The sequence below is a fragment of the Geotrypetes seraphini genome, chromosome 9 (assembly GCF_902459505.1).
Source record: "Geotrypetes seraphini chromosome 9, aGeoSer1.1, whole genome shotgun sequence".
Classification (NCBI taxonomy): Eukaryota; Metazoa; Chordata; class Amphibia; order Gymnophiona; family Dermophiidae; genus Geotrypetes; species Geotrypetes seraphini.
Genome location: NC_047092.1, coordinates 23,427,822 through 23,439,917, shown reverse-complemented (window position 1 = coordinate 23,439,917; position 12,096 = coordinate 23,427,822). Strand labels below are relative to the sequence as shown.

General features: G+C 44.0%; 1 protein-coding gene across 4 annotated transcripts in view; it reads right to left on the bottom strand.

The window, feature by feature from the left end:
* CPT1B (carnitine palmitoyltransferase 1B) overlaps window positions 1–12,096 on the bottom strand; it is a 95,380-nt gene that overhangs the window by 69,774 nt on the left and 13,510 nt on the right. Inside the window, exons 1-2 of one of the 4 annotated variants that reach the window (XM_033958376.1) lie at window positions 11,279–11,431; window positions 3,331–3,491 (exon numbers count right to left, since the gene is read on the bottom strand). In XM_033958376.1, coding sequence (XP_033814267.1) covers window positions 3,331–3,471 — 141 coding nt within the window. In that variant the 5' untranslated portion in view covers window positions 3,472–3,491; window positions 11,279–11,431. Of the gene's footprint in view, window positions 1–3,330; window positions 3,492–11,073; window positions 11,432–12,096 lie in introns of those variants that run through there. The other 3 variants (XM_033958375.1, XM_033958378.1, XM_033958377.1) reach the window with 3 other exon arrangements.

Genomic DNA, 12,096 nt, shown 5'->3' with positions numbered 1-12,096 from the left:
GTTTAGGTGCGCAGCCTAACAATATTCTTTGATGGTAACCTATTTCTTTGCAACCATATCTCTCAGGTGATATCCTCATCATTCTACTACCTGCGACAACTTCAAAAAATAAGAATCTGACTTCACTCAACTACTCCATGCCTTAGTACTTTCCCGTATGGATTACTGCAATGCGCTATTCAACGATCTAACGGCGAAGAACATACATCGTCTCCAACATGTACAAAACACGGCAATCAAACTTCTGTGCCCGTGACTCTGTATTCCAGGCTCTAACATCAGCTCACTGGCTGCCCATGGCCAACAAAGTGCTTTCAAGGGCCTGATGCTTGCGTTCAGATCCTTGCACGACATGGCACCAGGCTACTTAATAACCAAGCTCCCTCCATATGTGCTGAACAGGTTTCTCCGCTCACAGGATGAAATTTGCCTCGAAATGCCCCCTTACAACTGGAAACTGTCAAACGATGTACCTACTCCCACTTCATATTGAGTCGCTGGAATTGACTGCCCCTGCAGTTCAGATCCCTTTAAAGCCTCATCAAATTTAGGAAAGCAATTAAAACATATCTCTTCACCTAACTCCACTGACCATGACCTGGAAATTGTATATTATGTACATTGGCATTATATCCCATCAGGCTAGAAATGGCTTGTATTGAAAATCTTGCACTATAAAGTGTATATCAAGTATATTGGTATAAGATCCCTAGTATACAACAGGTTAGAATAAAAAAAACTACTGTAATTATGGCAAATCATAACATGTTAACTGTCTTTATGTATGTTCAACCTGTAACCAGTTCTGAGCTCTTTGAGGACAACGGGATAGAAAATGAATTACATATATAAATAACTTAAATAAATTAATTATATAAATTCTATTCTGTGAAAACAAGGGAATGTCTTAAAAGGCACAGATAACCCATCAAATTCCAATTTCAATAAGATCTTAGACACACACAGTACTTTGAAAATGAGCCCCCGTGTCCAATGAACTGAAAGTTATTTATATGTCTTGTTATATGTGTGTCAGATTTTGTTATAGGCATCTACTTTGTCTTACCTAACGAGGCTATATTACAAGGCAAATAGATTATTGGCTGGAAAAACATTTAAAGAGTAAATATAAATTGTTCAATATTGATCTTGGAAGAGATATCAAGTACTGTTTCAGAGCAGTCTATTTTGAGATTGGCGGTATGTAACATTTTCGTTAATGCAAATAAAAATTAAATACACCAAGAGTGGAAGAAGTGCATGTGAAGCCAAGAATGGAACTCAAAATCATCTTGACAAAATTTAGAAACCGCTCAGAAATAAACAGGATGGAATTCAACAAGGACTTATGCCATTTATGACTGCTAGGGCCTTTTATCAAGCTGCGCTAGTTGAGTGCCCTTTAAATCTCTATGGGCTGTGGTATATTTGCTGCACTGGCCCATGATAATTTGTTTCATAAAAAAGGCCCTTAGTAAAGAAAAAATGGAACACTTAAACATTACACTAATAGTAGACTCAAGTCAACATGCGTGGCACCATGGAGAACTCTTACAACAACCCCCAAATAAAATTTTAAACCTACCATATTATTATTATTATTATTATTTTATTTCTTATATACCGCCAAAGACGTAGTAGTTTGAGGCGTTTTACAATAAAGAAGGGCTGGACAATCAGCGAATAGTTACAAACAGTGAATACAGATACGCGAATAGTTACTATCAGTGAATACAGATACAACAAAGAATCAGCGAATATGGTTTACAACAGAGAAGGGCAGTTCAATCAGCGAGATATTACAGTCAGCGAATACAGATACAATAAAAATGTGTGTGCGGGGGAACGGGCGAAATAGGGACAAAAGTGGGTGGGCAGGGCGATGGGTAGGGAAAGAGAACTTGGGGAGCAGGGGAGGGAGGGAGGGCTAGGTATTGGGATGTAGAGTACAGCCTGTTAAGTTAATTAAATAAATACATTAAAAGAGCAAAATGAATTATATGAAGTTTGTCATTTTCCCCCTCATCAAATGAAATTTTTTTCAACAAAAAAGAAAAAAGTTCTAGTATGAAGGGTTACAATATGAATCTGGAAAAGGTTATAATATGATTCAGTCTATAGAAGAAACATCATTATATAGTACCCTAACCAGAGAATGCTTGTAATGGGTTTTGAGAGGGGGGGGGGGTGGAGAGAAAAAAAAATTTTAAGCGAAGAACTTACATTCTACTTAGATAAGACAAAATTTCACACTTAAGAAACCAAAGATAAAATAAGAAAAACCAATTATGAATTTTAATTGTTTTGATATTCTAATATAAACAAGCTTTAAAAATTCAGAAATTAACCCTAACACACTAACCCTCCCTTTTACAAGACCAAAGCATGGTTTTTAGCATGGCGGTAACACTTACCACAAAACACGTTAAGTGTTTTGCAGTACGTTTCCATGTTCTCACTCTCCAAGGCACATTAAGGGCCTGTTTTACAAAGCCGCACAGCAACAGCCCCGAAGTCCTTTAAATCTCTATGGGCTTCGGGGCCGTTACCGCTTTGCAGACGCTAGCGCGGATTTGTAAAACACAGGCATGCAGTGTGGGGAAGGGTGGGAGAGTTGAGGCAGGCAGGGTGTTCGGGTTCAGGGCTGGAAGGCAGGCAGGCAGCACTTTTAGGTTCCCTGGCTGGTGTTAAAAAAGAAGAAAAAAACCCCAAAAAACAAACAACTCCGACGGCCCGGAGGTGCCGCGCATGCTCAGACCATCTACAGATGCCTGCACATGCGTGGGGATCGCTATAGCGCGATCCATGCCTGCAGATCACCCTCATCTGCATGTTAGAGTTTGCAGAATTCATCGGACCTGCCCGGATTGGGCCCAATCGGGCAGGTTAGTGAATCCTGGCCATATCCCAAATGGGGCCTTACTAATAACTTAGTACGGGTGCATCAACACCTCCTTTTGTTCTGCTGGTTACACCTCTCTATACAGCCTAGCATCCTTCTGGCTATAGCCACTGCCTTGTCATGCTGTTTTGTCACTTCAGAGTCTCAGACACCATCACCCCAGGGGTCCTTCTCACTGTCTGTGCCTATCAGCCTCTCACCTCCTGGCACATACTCCCCAAGTACTCAGCAGTTCTTTGCATTGAATTTTAATTGCCAAACATTAGACCATTCTCCTAAATTTTGCAGATCCTTTTCATATTTTCCACTCCCTATAAAGCATGGTAGGATGGAATTAGTCTAAAAAAGGGGAGAGAAATGCAGATCATAAGAAATAATGTACGAAAAAGATGGGATAAAGACAAAAATGGAACACAGAGCCATCTTACCTTAAAACGAATGAAACGTTTTTTCCATGCAGTTATCTCTGAGAAATATATGTGTTTCAGAGCCTCACGACTCAGATGATAATCAAACCCATCCGGAGTCACTGTGAATTGGAAGGCAACTGCCTGGTGTGCTTCTGCCATCTTGGTAAGCAAGCAGCCGACTGGGGAGGAGAAAAGGAAAATCAAAAACAAACTGGACCAATTCCTGATGACTGCTATGAAGCAAGCATTAGAATTAGCACTATACAGTGGAGGAAGGGTATTTGGCAATTCATGCAATAGGACTAAATTATCTCTCTCACTCTGTTTACTGCCTAGATCAGTGGTCTTGACTAAATTTTAAGTCGGGGCCACAATGAATCCAATGAGTTGAAAGAAAGCCACCAAGTATCTTTCCAAGTGAGGTCACGATACTGCTAATCAGTGTCTGTCAATGACATCCATCCCCAGTGCTGGATTAAGGCATAGGCAAACTAGGCACTTGCCTCGGTCTGAAAAGTTTAGGGGTGCCCTGTCAGATGTGCTCATGATTTGTGAGACTAGAATTGCCAATTGTCTGGACTTTTTTCAGGATTCTAAAAAGTTGTACATTCCCTGTCTCAAAGCCAGAAGGATGGATAAGTATATATGGTTATTTTTCAGAGTTTAGCACACTACTGCTCTCCATGAACCTCCCCCTCCCCCCTCCCTTCCAGTGCTGAGACTGTGGTAGGCTCCAGCCAAAAGGAAGGTTGCTCTAGTCACAGGAAGGAGGAGCTGAGCTGCATAGTTGTGGATGGAAGCTGATCTCTGCACAGGGTCTTTGGATTGAATTAGTGAACAGTCTAGGGGTGGGGTGGGGGTGTTGAAAAGGATTAAGACTAAAGAAATGTGAAGGGTTTGCTTCCAACTCAGGAAAAGAACTGGCTGCAAATGATGGCGGGCAGACCTAGTGAGGGGTGGAAGAAACACCTGAAGCAGGGTTACCAAATTTCTTAATGAGAAAAAAAAATAGGACACGTGCCTTCACCCCAGTCCCACTCTCACAATCCTCATCTCTTCTTCCCCAACTCTGGGCTGTGTGTGGAGGGCCTTTGAGCATGCGTAGATGCTATGCAATGACATCACACACGTGCATGTGATGTCATCACATCGCATCCACACATGCTCAGAGGCCCTCCAGATACAGCCCAGAGCTCGGGGCCTTCCAAAACCTGGACAAATCCATCTGGACAATCCTCTATAAAGAAGACATCTCCAGGTTTTCCTGGACTTCTGGTAACCCTAGCCTGAAGGAGCATATGAGCAACAGGACAGCACCAGAAAAGAAAGCGAGAGAGTGCATGCATTTGATTGGGTTTCTATGTCTCTGGAGACAAGTCTCATATAAATAAAGCTTTCCTTTGAAAATCTGGACTAGAATGAAATAGGTTTGTTGGTACCTGAGCACAAACTAAGTGGAAGGAAGTTTTCAGCTCAAGGAATCTACACTGTTAAAAACTGTTAAACAGTGTTCTAATACCACCTCCACTTTGCCTGTATCCTTTCAGAAGCATTTAAAAAAAAAAAAATCTAAATATTTTACATAGTAACATAGCAAATGACGGCAGATAAAGACCTGAATGGTCCATCCAGTTTTCCCAACCATACATTTTATTTTGCTTTTTCCATTTGTGAACCTTTTTTCACTTGTAAAACTTTGTAAATTTATAATCTTTCACACAATGCCCTTAAATCTCACTTCTGAGCAGTCCACCCTTAAATTTCTGGTACCAGAGACAATGGAGAGTGAAAATGTCTTGCCCAGATTCCCTGGGATAAGAATCTGCTGCACAGATGCCAAGTTACCCAGGTCCAGGAGGGAGACTTTTTGGCGAGTCCTGTTTTTGAACTTATATCCCAATTCAGTGTTCTATTTGTAATCCTCGATACCATCAATTCAAACCAGCCACTTCAGGTCCCATAATGGACCAGGATAGAGTTGCAGAAATCCAATACTGAGTTTCCCTTTTGAACTGGGCAACCTGGCTGCTTTCCAGCTCTACCCATTTAGCTTCTCCATTCAAAGCATGGGTTTGCATAGTCCTCGTGTTCACTTACAAACTACTGCATTACTGCTAATATATCCACAGCTAGGCTCTGCATATTTCCCTTCTACTTCTTGAAATAATAATGGGGGAGGAGGGCCTACAAATATATGTTTGCTTAGGGCCCAAAATAGTGTTAATCCTGCCCTGTCCATCCCACTATTAAACTGCTTATTGGATGTTTCCTCAAGGTGCGCATTGCCAAACATCCTCTTCACCTATTGTGAAATGCCTTGTCCTTCAAGCACGTGGCTCTTCCTCCCATCCATTTCTTCCTTTCTGACATGAACTTGGTTAGAGAGTAGCAGAAAAAAGTCAGAATGACGAGGGCTGCCTCAGATGCTTCCAAGGACCGCCACTATCCCCTCGGGCCTTGCATTGAAGACCAGTATCTTGCAGTCTCTATTGAGCCAGGGCACACTAAACCTAGTGTCTGCGACTCACGATACCCGGAAGAGTGCGATGTCGCTGTAATGATGTCACGCCATCACGCCGACGTCAGCACATGCGCAGAGGCCCTTCAAACGGGCCCTGCACCAGCAGTGGGAGGGGCCTTAGGGATCTGGCCAATCCTCCTGCGGGGGATGTTGAGAAGGGGTGCCTACAGGAGGGATTAGGCATCCCTCCTGCAGGGGATGTTGAGAGGGGGTGCCGGCAGCAGGGAATGGGCATCCCTCCTGCGGGGTTGTTGGGAGGGGGTGTGCCAGCAGGAGGAATTGGGCATCCCTCCTTCTGCGGATGTTAGGGGGAGGGGTGCCGGCAGGAGGAATTGGGCATCCCTCCTTCCGTGGACAGTATGTATATGTGGGAGGATGTTTAGGAGTTCCTTGCTGCAGCCGCTCACAGCAGAGGAATTCCCCCCAACCCCATCAGCTGAGTAGCAGGGACTCCCCAAAGCTGCAATTCTATAACTGGAGCCCTAAAATGATTGACAGGCAATCGGCAGCTGCTTTTAAGGTGGCCATCAACTTGGTCACTGGTTACAGAATCTGGCCCTTAGTGTGTATTCCACAAACTAACTTATTTGGAAACATTATGCTCCTAACCCTTATCCAGTCTTGGTACGGAAGTGGCAAAAACCTGCCTGAGTGTTAAGTGGATTTTTTTTTTAAGAAATGGGAAAGTATTGGATAGCTAGCAAGCTACCAGCTTTCATTAATTTTAGCCAAAAAGGGAACATCTGAAATAATTCTCAACCAGGCTTTTCAGCCTATGTCTAATGATATCCTCATCATCACAGGTTGAATAATCCAACTCACAAGAAAAACATTTACTACATCAGATTCTTTTGTAATACTACATGTGCTACTCACACAAGAGATACTGGGCACAGGTCAAAAATGCATGTAGTCAATTTCATCTTATGAACAAAATAGATATCTGTGGAGAGACTCCAATACAACCCGCCAGACAAGCTGTCTGGCCAAAACTTACAATCAGGTCCCTATCACACTTTCAGCCTCCAAACTCAACCATTCCTTATTTTCCAGCACCAAGTTTATGAATAAACTGCATCAACCCTACCTTAACATTGCAAATATTTTTAGGAAAAGAGAAAAAGATGGACTGTTACAGCTTCCTCCACAGAACCTATATACAGACAGAATCCCTCAATTCGATTACCAAAACACAGACCATCACCTAATAAAAAGTAGAGCATAAATTAGAAATAAGCAGATTATATAAATGGAAACACCCCAAAAGCAAACCCTGTTAGCAGCAGAATACTAATGAAAGGGAAAACAGAAACACCAGACACCAGAAAACAGAGCCGACACCAAGAAGGGAGTGGAAAACATAAAAAAGGATCTGCAAAAGTTAGAGAAATGGTCTAATATCTGGCAACTAAAATTTAGTGCAAAGAAGTGTGCATTTGGGGATTAGAAATTGGAAGGAGCCGTATGTGCTGGGAGGTGAGAGGCTGATATAAATGGATGGGAAGGGGGACCTTGTAGTGATAAGTGTCTGAAGATCTAAAGGCAAAGAAACAGTGTGACAAGGTGATGCCTGTTGCCAGAAGGATGCTAGGCTGTATAGAAAGAGGCGTGACCATTAGAAGAAAGAAAGTGTTGATGCCCCTGTACTGGTTGATGGTGAGGCCCTACTTGGGAGTATTGTGTTCAATTTTGGAGACCGTATCTGGTGAAGGACATAAAGTGTCCCAGAGGAAGGCGAACAAAATGGTAGGAGGTTTGCGCCAGAAGACATATGAGGAGACTGAAAGCCCTGAATATGTATACCTAGAGCAGTGTTTTTACACCTATGGACTGGCAGAAATAGAAAAAAATTATTCTGTGGACCAGCATCGGTCTGTGGATTGGCGGTTGAAGAACACTGGGCTAAGTCATGGGCCAGACCCCACCCATCTCTACCCAATGTCCACCCCAAACCCCGCCCCCATAATAGTACTAATTGCACCTTGCATGTCCCTTGCCTCATCTGGAAGCCTTCCCTTTGACGTTGCAACGTCAGAGAGAAGGCTTCCGGTTCAGGCACAGGATGCCCGTAGGAGCCACTGCCTGTGGCTTTGTGCACTGAATCAGTTAAGAAAAGAGGGAGCTGGTTCCAAGATAACGCCGCATCGATTGCACCGTGGACCAGCGGTTGAAGAACACTGTTTTGGGCCTGATGCACGTGCCGGCCCTGTGGACCGGCAGGAAATTTCTGTGGACCGGCACTGGTCCATGGACCGGTGGTTGAAGAACACTGCCCTAGAGGAAAGGAGGGTCAGGGAAGATATGGTTCAGACATTCAAATACTTGAAAGGTATTAATGTAGAACAAAATCTTTTCCAGAGAATACCTGCTCCCCTCCCTATTGTTTTCCCTTACATGTTTGCTTTTCTTTACAAATTGTAGTTCTAGCCCTTCTTTCCCTCTTGTCTCTGTTTGTAAATTTATTTTTTTTCCCTAGTGTTGTTGTGTGTTTTTAAACTGTATTTTACCCCTTCTTTTTCCCACTGGAAGCTGTCCCTCTATGAGCTTGCTCTCTTGGAACGCCATGCAGTATGCGTGCGGATGGAGGGCAGTTGGTTGAAGTTTCAAGATGTATGGGAGGTTTATTGGACTTCCCTTACCCATAGAGCTCAAAGCCTGCTTTTGAACTCTTAGCTGTTGGGGGTATTTGCTTGTGGTGCTCCATTTGCTCTCCATGCCCTCTACCTGGGTTTCTTCGGCTTCTGCTGTTGTTCTCTGTTCTTGCTTTTCCTTTCCTCTTCATTGCTGGATCCTGCTTCATCTTGTTTTTTTCATTGGATCTCTTTTGTTCCTCTTGTATTTTTTTCTTTTTCTCTTTCCATGTATTTCAGGTTCTGTACCTTCCACACAATGTAGGGTGGGTTGGGTGGGGTTTGGAGTTGGGTTTCTTGGGTTGTTTCTTTCTGCTTTTGGTTGGTTTTTTTTTTGTAGAGAAAATGTTTGTATATATTAGGCATTGAGTGCTTAGTGTTCCTCTGCATTTTTTCTGTGCTACCCTATTTCGCACCTATTTGACTTGTCTGTAATCTTTGGTGTTCACTTGTTCTTGCAGTTGTCGATATTGCAGACTGTTGTTTTTGTTCTTGCCTAATAAAAAGATTGTTTTCTGAAAAAACTGTATTTTAGTTAATAAACGGTTTTAACATTTTTGTACACCGCCTAGGTTTGATTAGGCAGTATAAGAAAAACTTGAAAAGAAATATCTAAGAAAAAGGACCAATTAAATTAAATGTACAAACATTCAGTATGGCAATTCTGCAAATCAAGTAGGCAGAATTACTTTGCTGGGCAAGATTCTGTACTTCTTGCCTAGAACACTGGATCTTTTCTAAGCTGCTCTGAACACAAAATTAAATCAGGTGAAAATTCTGGATACGACTAAAGACAGCAGCGGTAGTTCATATAGTCTCTTTCCCCCACTCCCCCTTTTCCAAAAAATAAGTTTATGCAGCTTCTCTGCATCTCCTTTGTTCAAATATTGGCAAACAGAACACCTCGCTTTGGAATATAAACAGTACAACAAGAAAAAAAAAAGGAAGTGTCTTTTCAAACCCCCAAAAGTTTTTATTAGAAACAGTGGGACCACTGTTTCTAACAAAGACTTTTTTTTTGGTTGAAAAGACACCTCCCTTGCCTTTTCTTGTTGTACTGTTCAAATATCGTGCCATGTTTTCTTCCTCTGTCACCTTGGGCCTGAGTGTTGATGTGAACCACATGGGATATCAAACAGTTCAACTCAGCAGTTGGACCCTGGGTAACAGAGAAGGATACTGCTTGATGTACAGCTACTTTCCCCATTGTCAGCCTGAAAAGGTTGGGGGGGAGGTTAAAGGGCTGGGATGGAGACAGAGGGATAGTTAGGGAGTTAGGGATAGTTAGGGAGAAAAAGGCTGGATATATGCTTGTGGAAGAGGGTATGAAGATAATCAAAGCTCAGGGGTGTCTATCCTGGACAGGTAGCAGAGAAAGATGGGTGTTGAATCCTTGGGGAAGGGAAAAATCAAGCTGAGAGGGGTTCAAGCTAAGCTGGAGAGAGTGAAGCTGGTGGGATTGCTAGGAAGAACAAAGCCTGAAAAACGGGAGTGTCCCAAGTCAGAACAGCATCCTGTGCCACATGCCCCTAGTTCCCCACCCACTAGGCCATGGTTAAGCAGCAGAAAAAAAATAGACAGGGAACAACTTTTGTGCTCTTAACTCCCTCGCATCCTGTATGGTTGCACCACCTACTGCAGCCCCGTTGGGGAAAAAAGCTTAAGGGTGGACAAAGGGAGCCATGCTTTATGACAGGGGAATCCTGCACAAAAATAAGCCAAGTAGAATTCAAAATGTGGTCGCATAATTTTCAAACTTTTCCAAAGAACTCCTCTAAGCGTAATACAGGAAAGTGTACTGACGCAGGTCTGCAAAATGGCTAAAATGGATGGCTCCAGAAACACACAAGAACAATGCTAATACTTCTCAAATGAAGGGCAGGATTAATTCGTTGAGGGCCCCTAGGCACACAAGTACACAGGGCCCCCTGCCCCACAACACCATACCATGTGCCCAGGCGGAAACTGCATTAGAGGGAAGCTTTGGGCAAGCAGCACTGCTTGCACAATTACAGTTTCCGTTGCCTTTCTTACCCACATTGCTTGCTTGTCTTACTTTCCGTCGATGGGGGGGGGGGGGGAATGCATTGCCAATCGATGCTGGAGGGGCCCATTGCCATTTGGAAAAAACAATGTTGATGCCCTCCTTCATCGGGCCCCCCCCCCCCCGACCATTTCGGACCCTAGGCACGTGCCTACTTGGCTTATTGATTAATCCTGCCCTGCTCAAATGCCATGATTTTACTTTGCTTTTGAAAGAGCGAATTTCAGCCAGAGGATAATTATCCAGAGAAGGGACCTCACCGACTGAATGAGAAAGTGAAAAAAAAACCCAACAACACCCCACTACATAATGGCAAGAAACACAACATTCCCAGAGGAATCAGGTGAGTAAAGCACACTAAAGAAACTGTCCTGCTATTGTAAACACGTATTTACTAGCAGGTCCGATGGGCCTCTGGACACCGAGTGTAATTAAGCAGTTACACTCAAGAAACCCTGAATATGCTGGTGCATAAGGCCCCCTCTAACCTGCTCAGTCTATTTTTTTTTGGGGGGGATGCATGCCACAGACCCGGGTAACCTCTCAGCAGCAAGGGACCCTCTGACCTTTTATGCCATGCTTTCCTGAACCCTATTACTCGTAGGGCCGCTGTTTCTCTCTCTCCCCTCCCCCCGGGGGGCCGTCCACCGCCACGAAGCTATGTAACCAACCATCGGTGCAGTCTTATTAAAGCCGGTGTTCTGAGGGGGGGGAAACTAGACCCCCCCACAGCTACTGTCCCGTGAACCCGCTTCCACCTCGACTCTGTACCTTCCGTTAAGGGAGCCGAAGGCTTCCCGCTGCCGCGCTCCACCCACGCGGAAAATAGGAAGTTGCGTCAGAGGCGAAGGGGCGTGGCAGAAGAAAGGCTCGAGGGGCGGGCCCTGGCAGGTGACTGACGACCGCTTTCTTCTACGCAAGACGGAGGCGTTCTTGGGGCGCGCGACGGGCGGGAAAATAGGGACGAGAAGAGAGAGTGGTGATAATCGGGGAACGGAAGCGGGAGAGATGCTGGGTAATAGTAGTTATTTGTTCCATTCTCTCAAGGGAGCTCAGAAACGGCTTTCGTGGATTTTTATTCTGGTACTCAAGCATTTCTGTTATCATATCTATTGAAGAAAAATGGTTCGGCTCAATTATTTGTATTTATTTATTCTCTAGTGCTGTCCTATCTCTAATGGAAGAGCGGGACTTGGGTGCGATTGTATGTGATGACCTTAAGGTGGCCGAACAAGTTGAAAAGGTGAGGGTGCAAGCTAGAAGGAAGTTTGACCCTGAATCCTGTGACCCTGAAGTGAAATGCCTGTTTGAACTGCCAAGGATTCTCAGCATCTGCATTAGTCATGACAGAGGTGGTGGTGCAGAGGAACAGTCCTTAACAAAAGGCCCAGTTAGAAGAGGATACAGAGCTGGACCAGGAGGTTCAGTCTGACATAGACTGATTGTCCCAAGTGCAGTTTCTCTGGCAGAGTCTGGTTCCCTGCATGAGAACAACAGTCAAAAAGTGGTAGTGGTCCTAGACCAGGGGGAAGACCCCATGGTGCACCAGCTATTCAAAGTCTCCCGTTTCCAGGGCATCATATCTACCT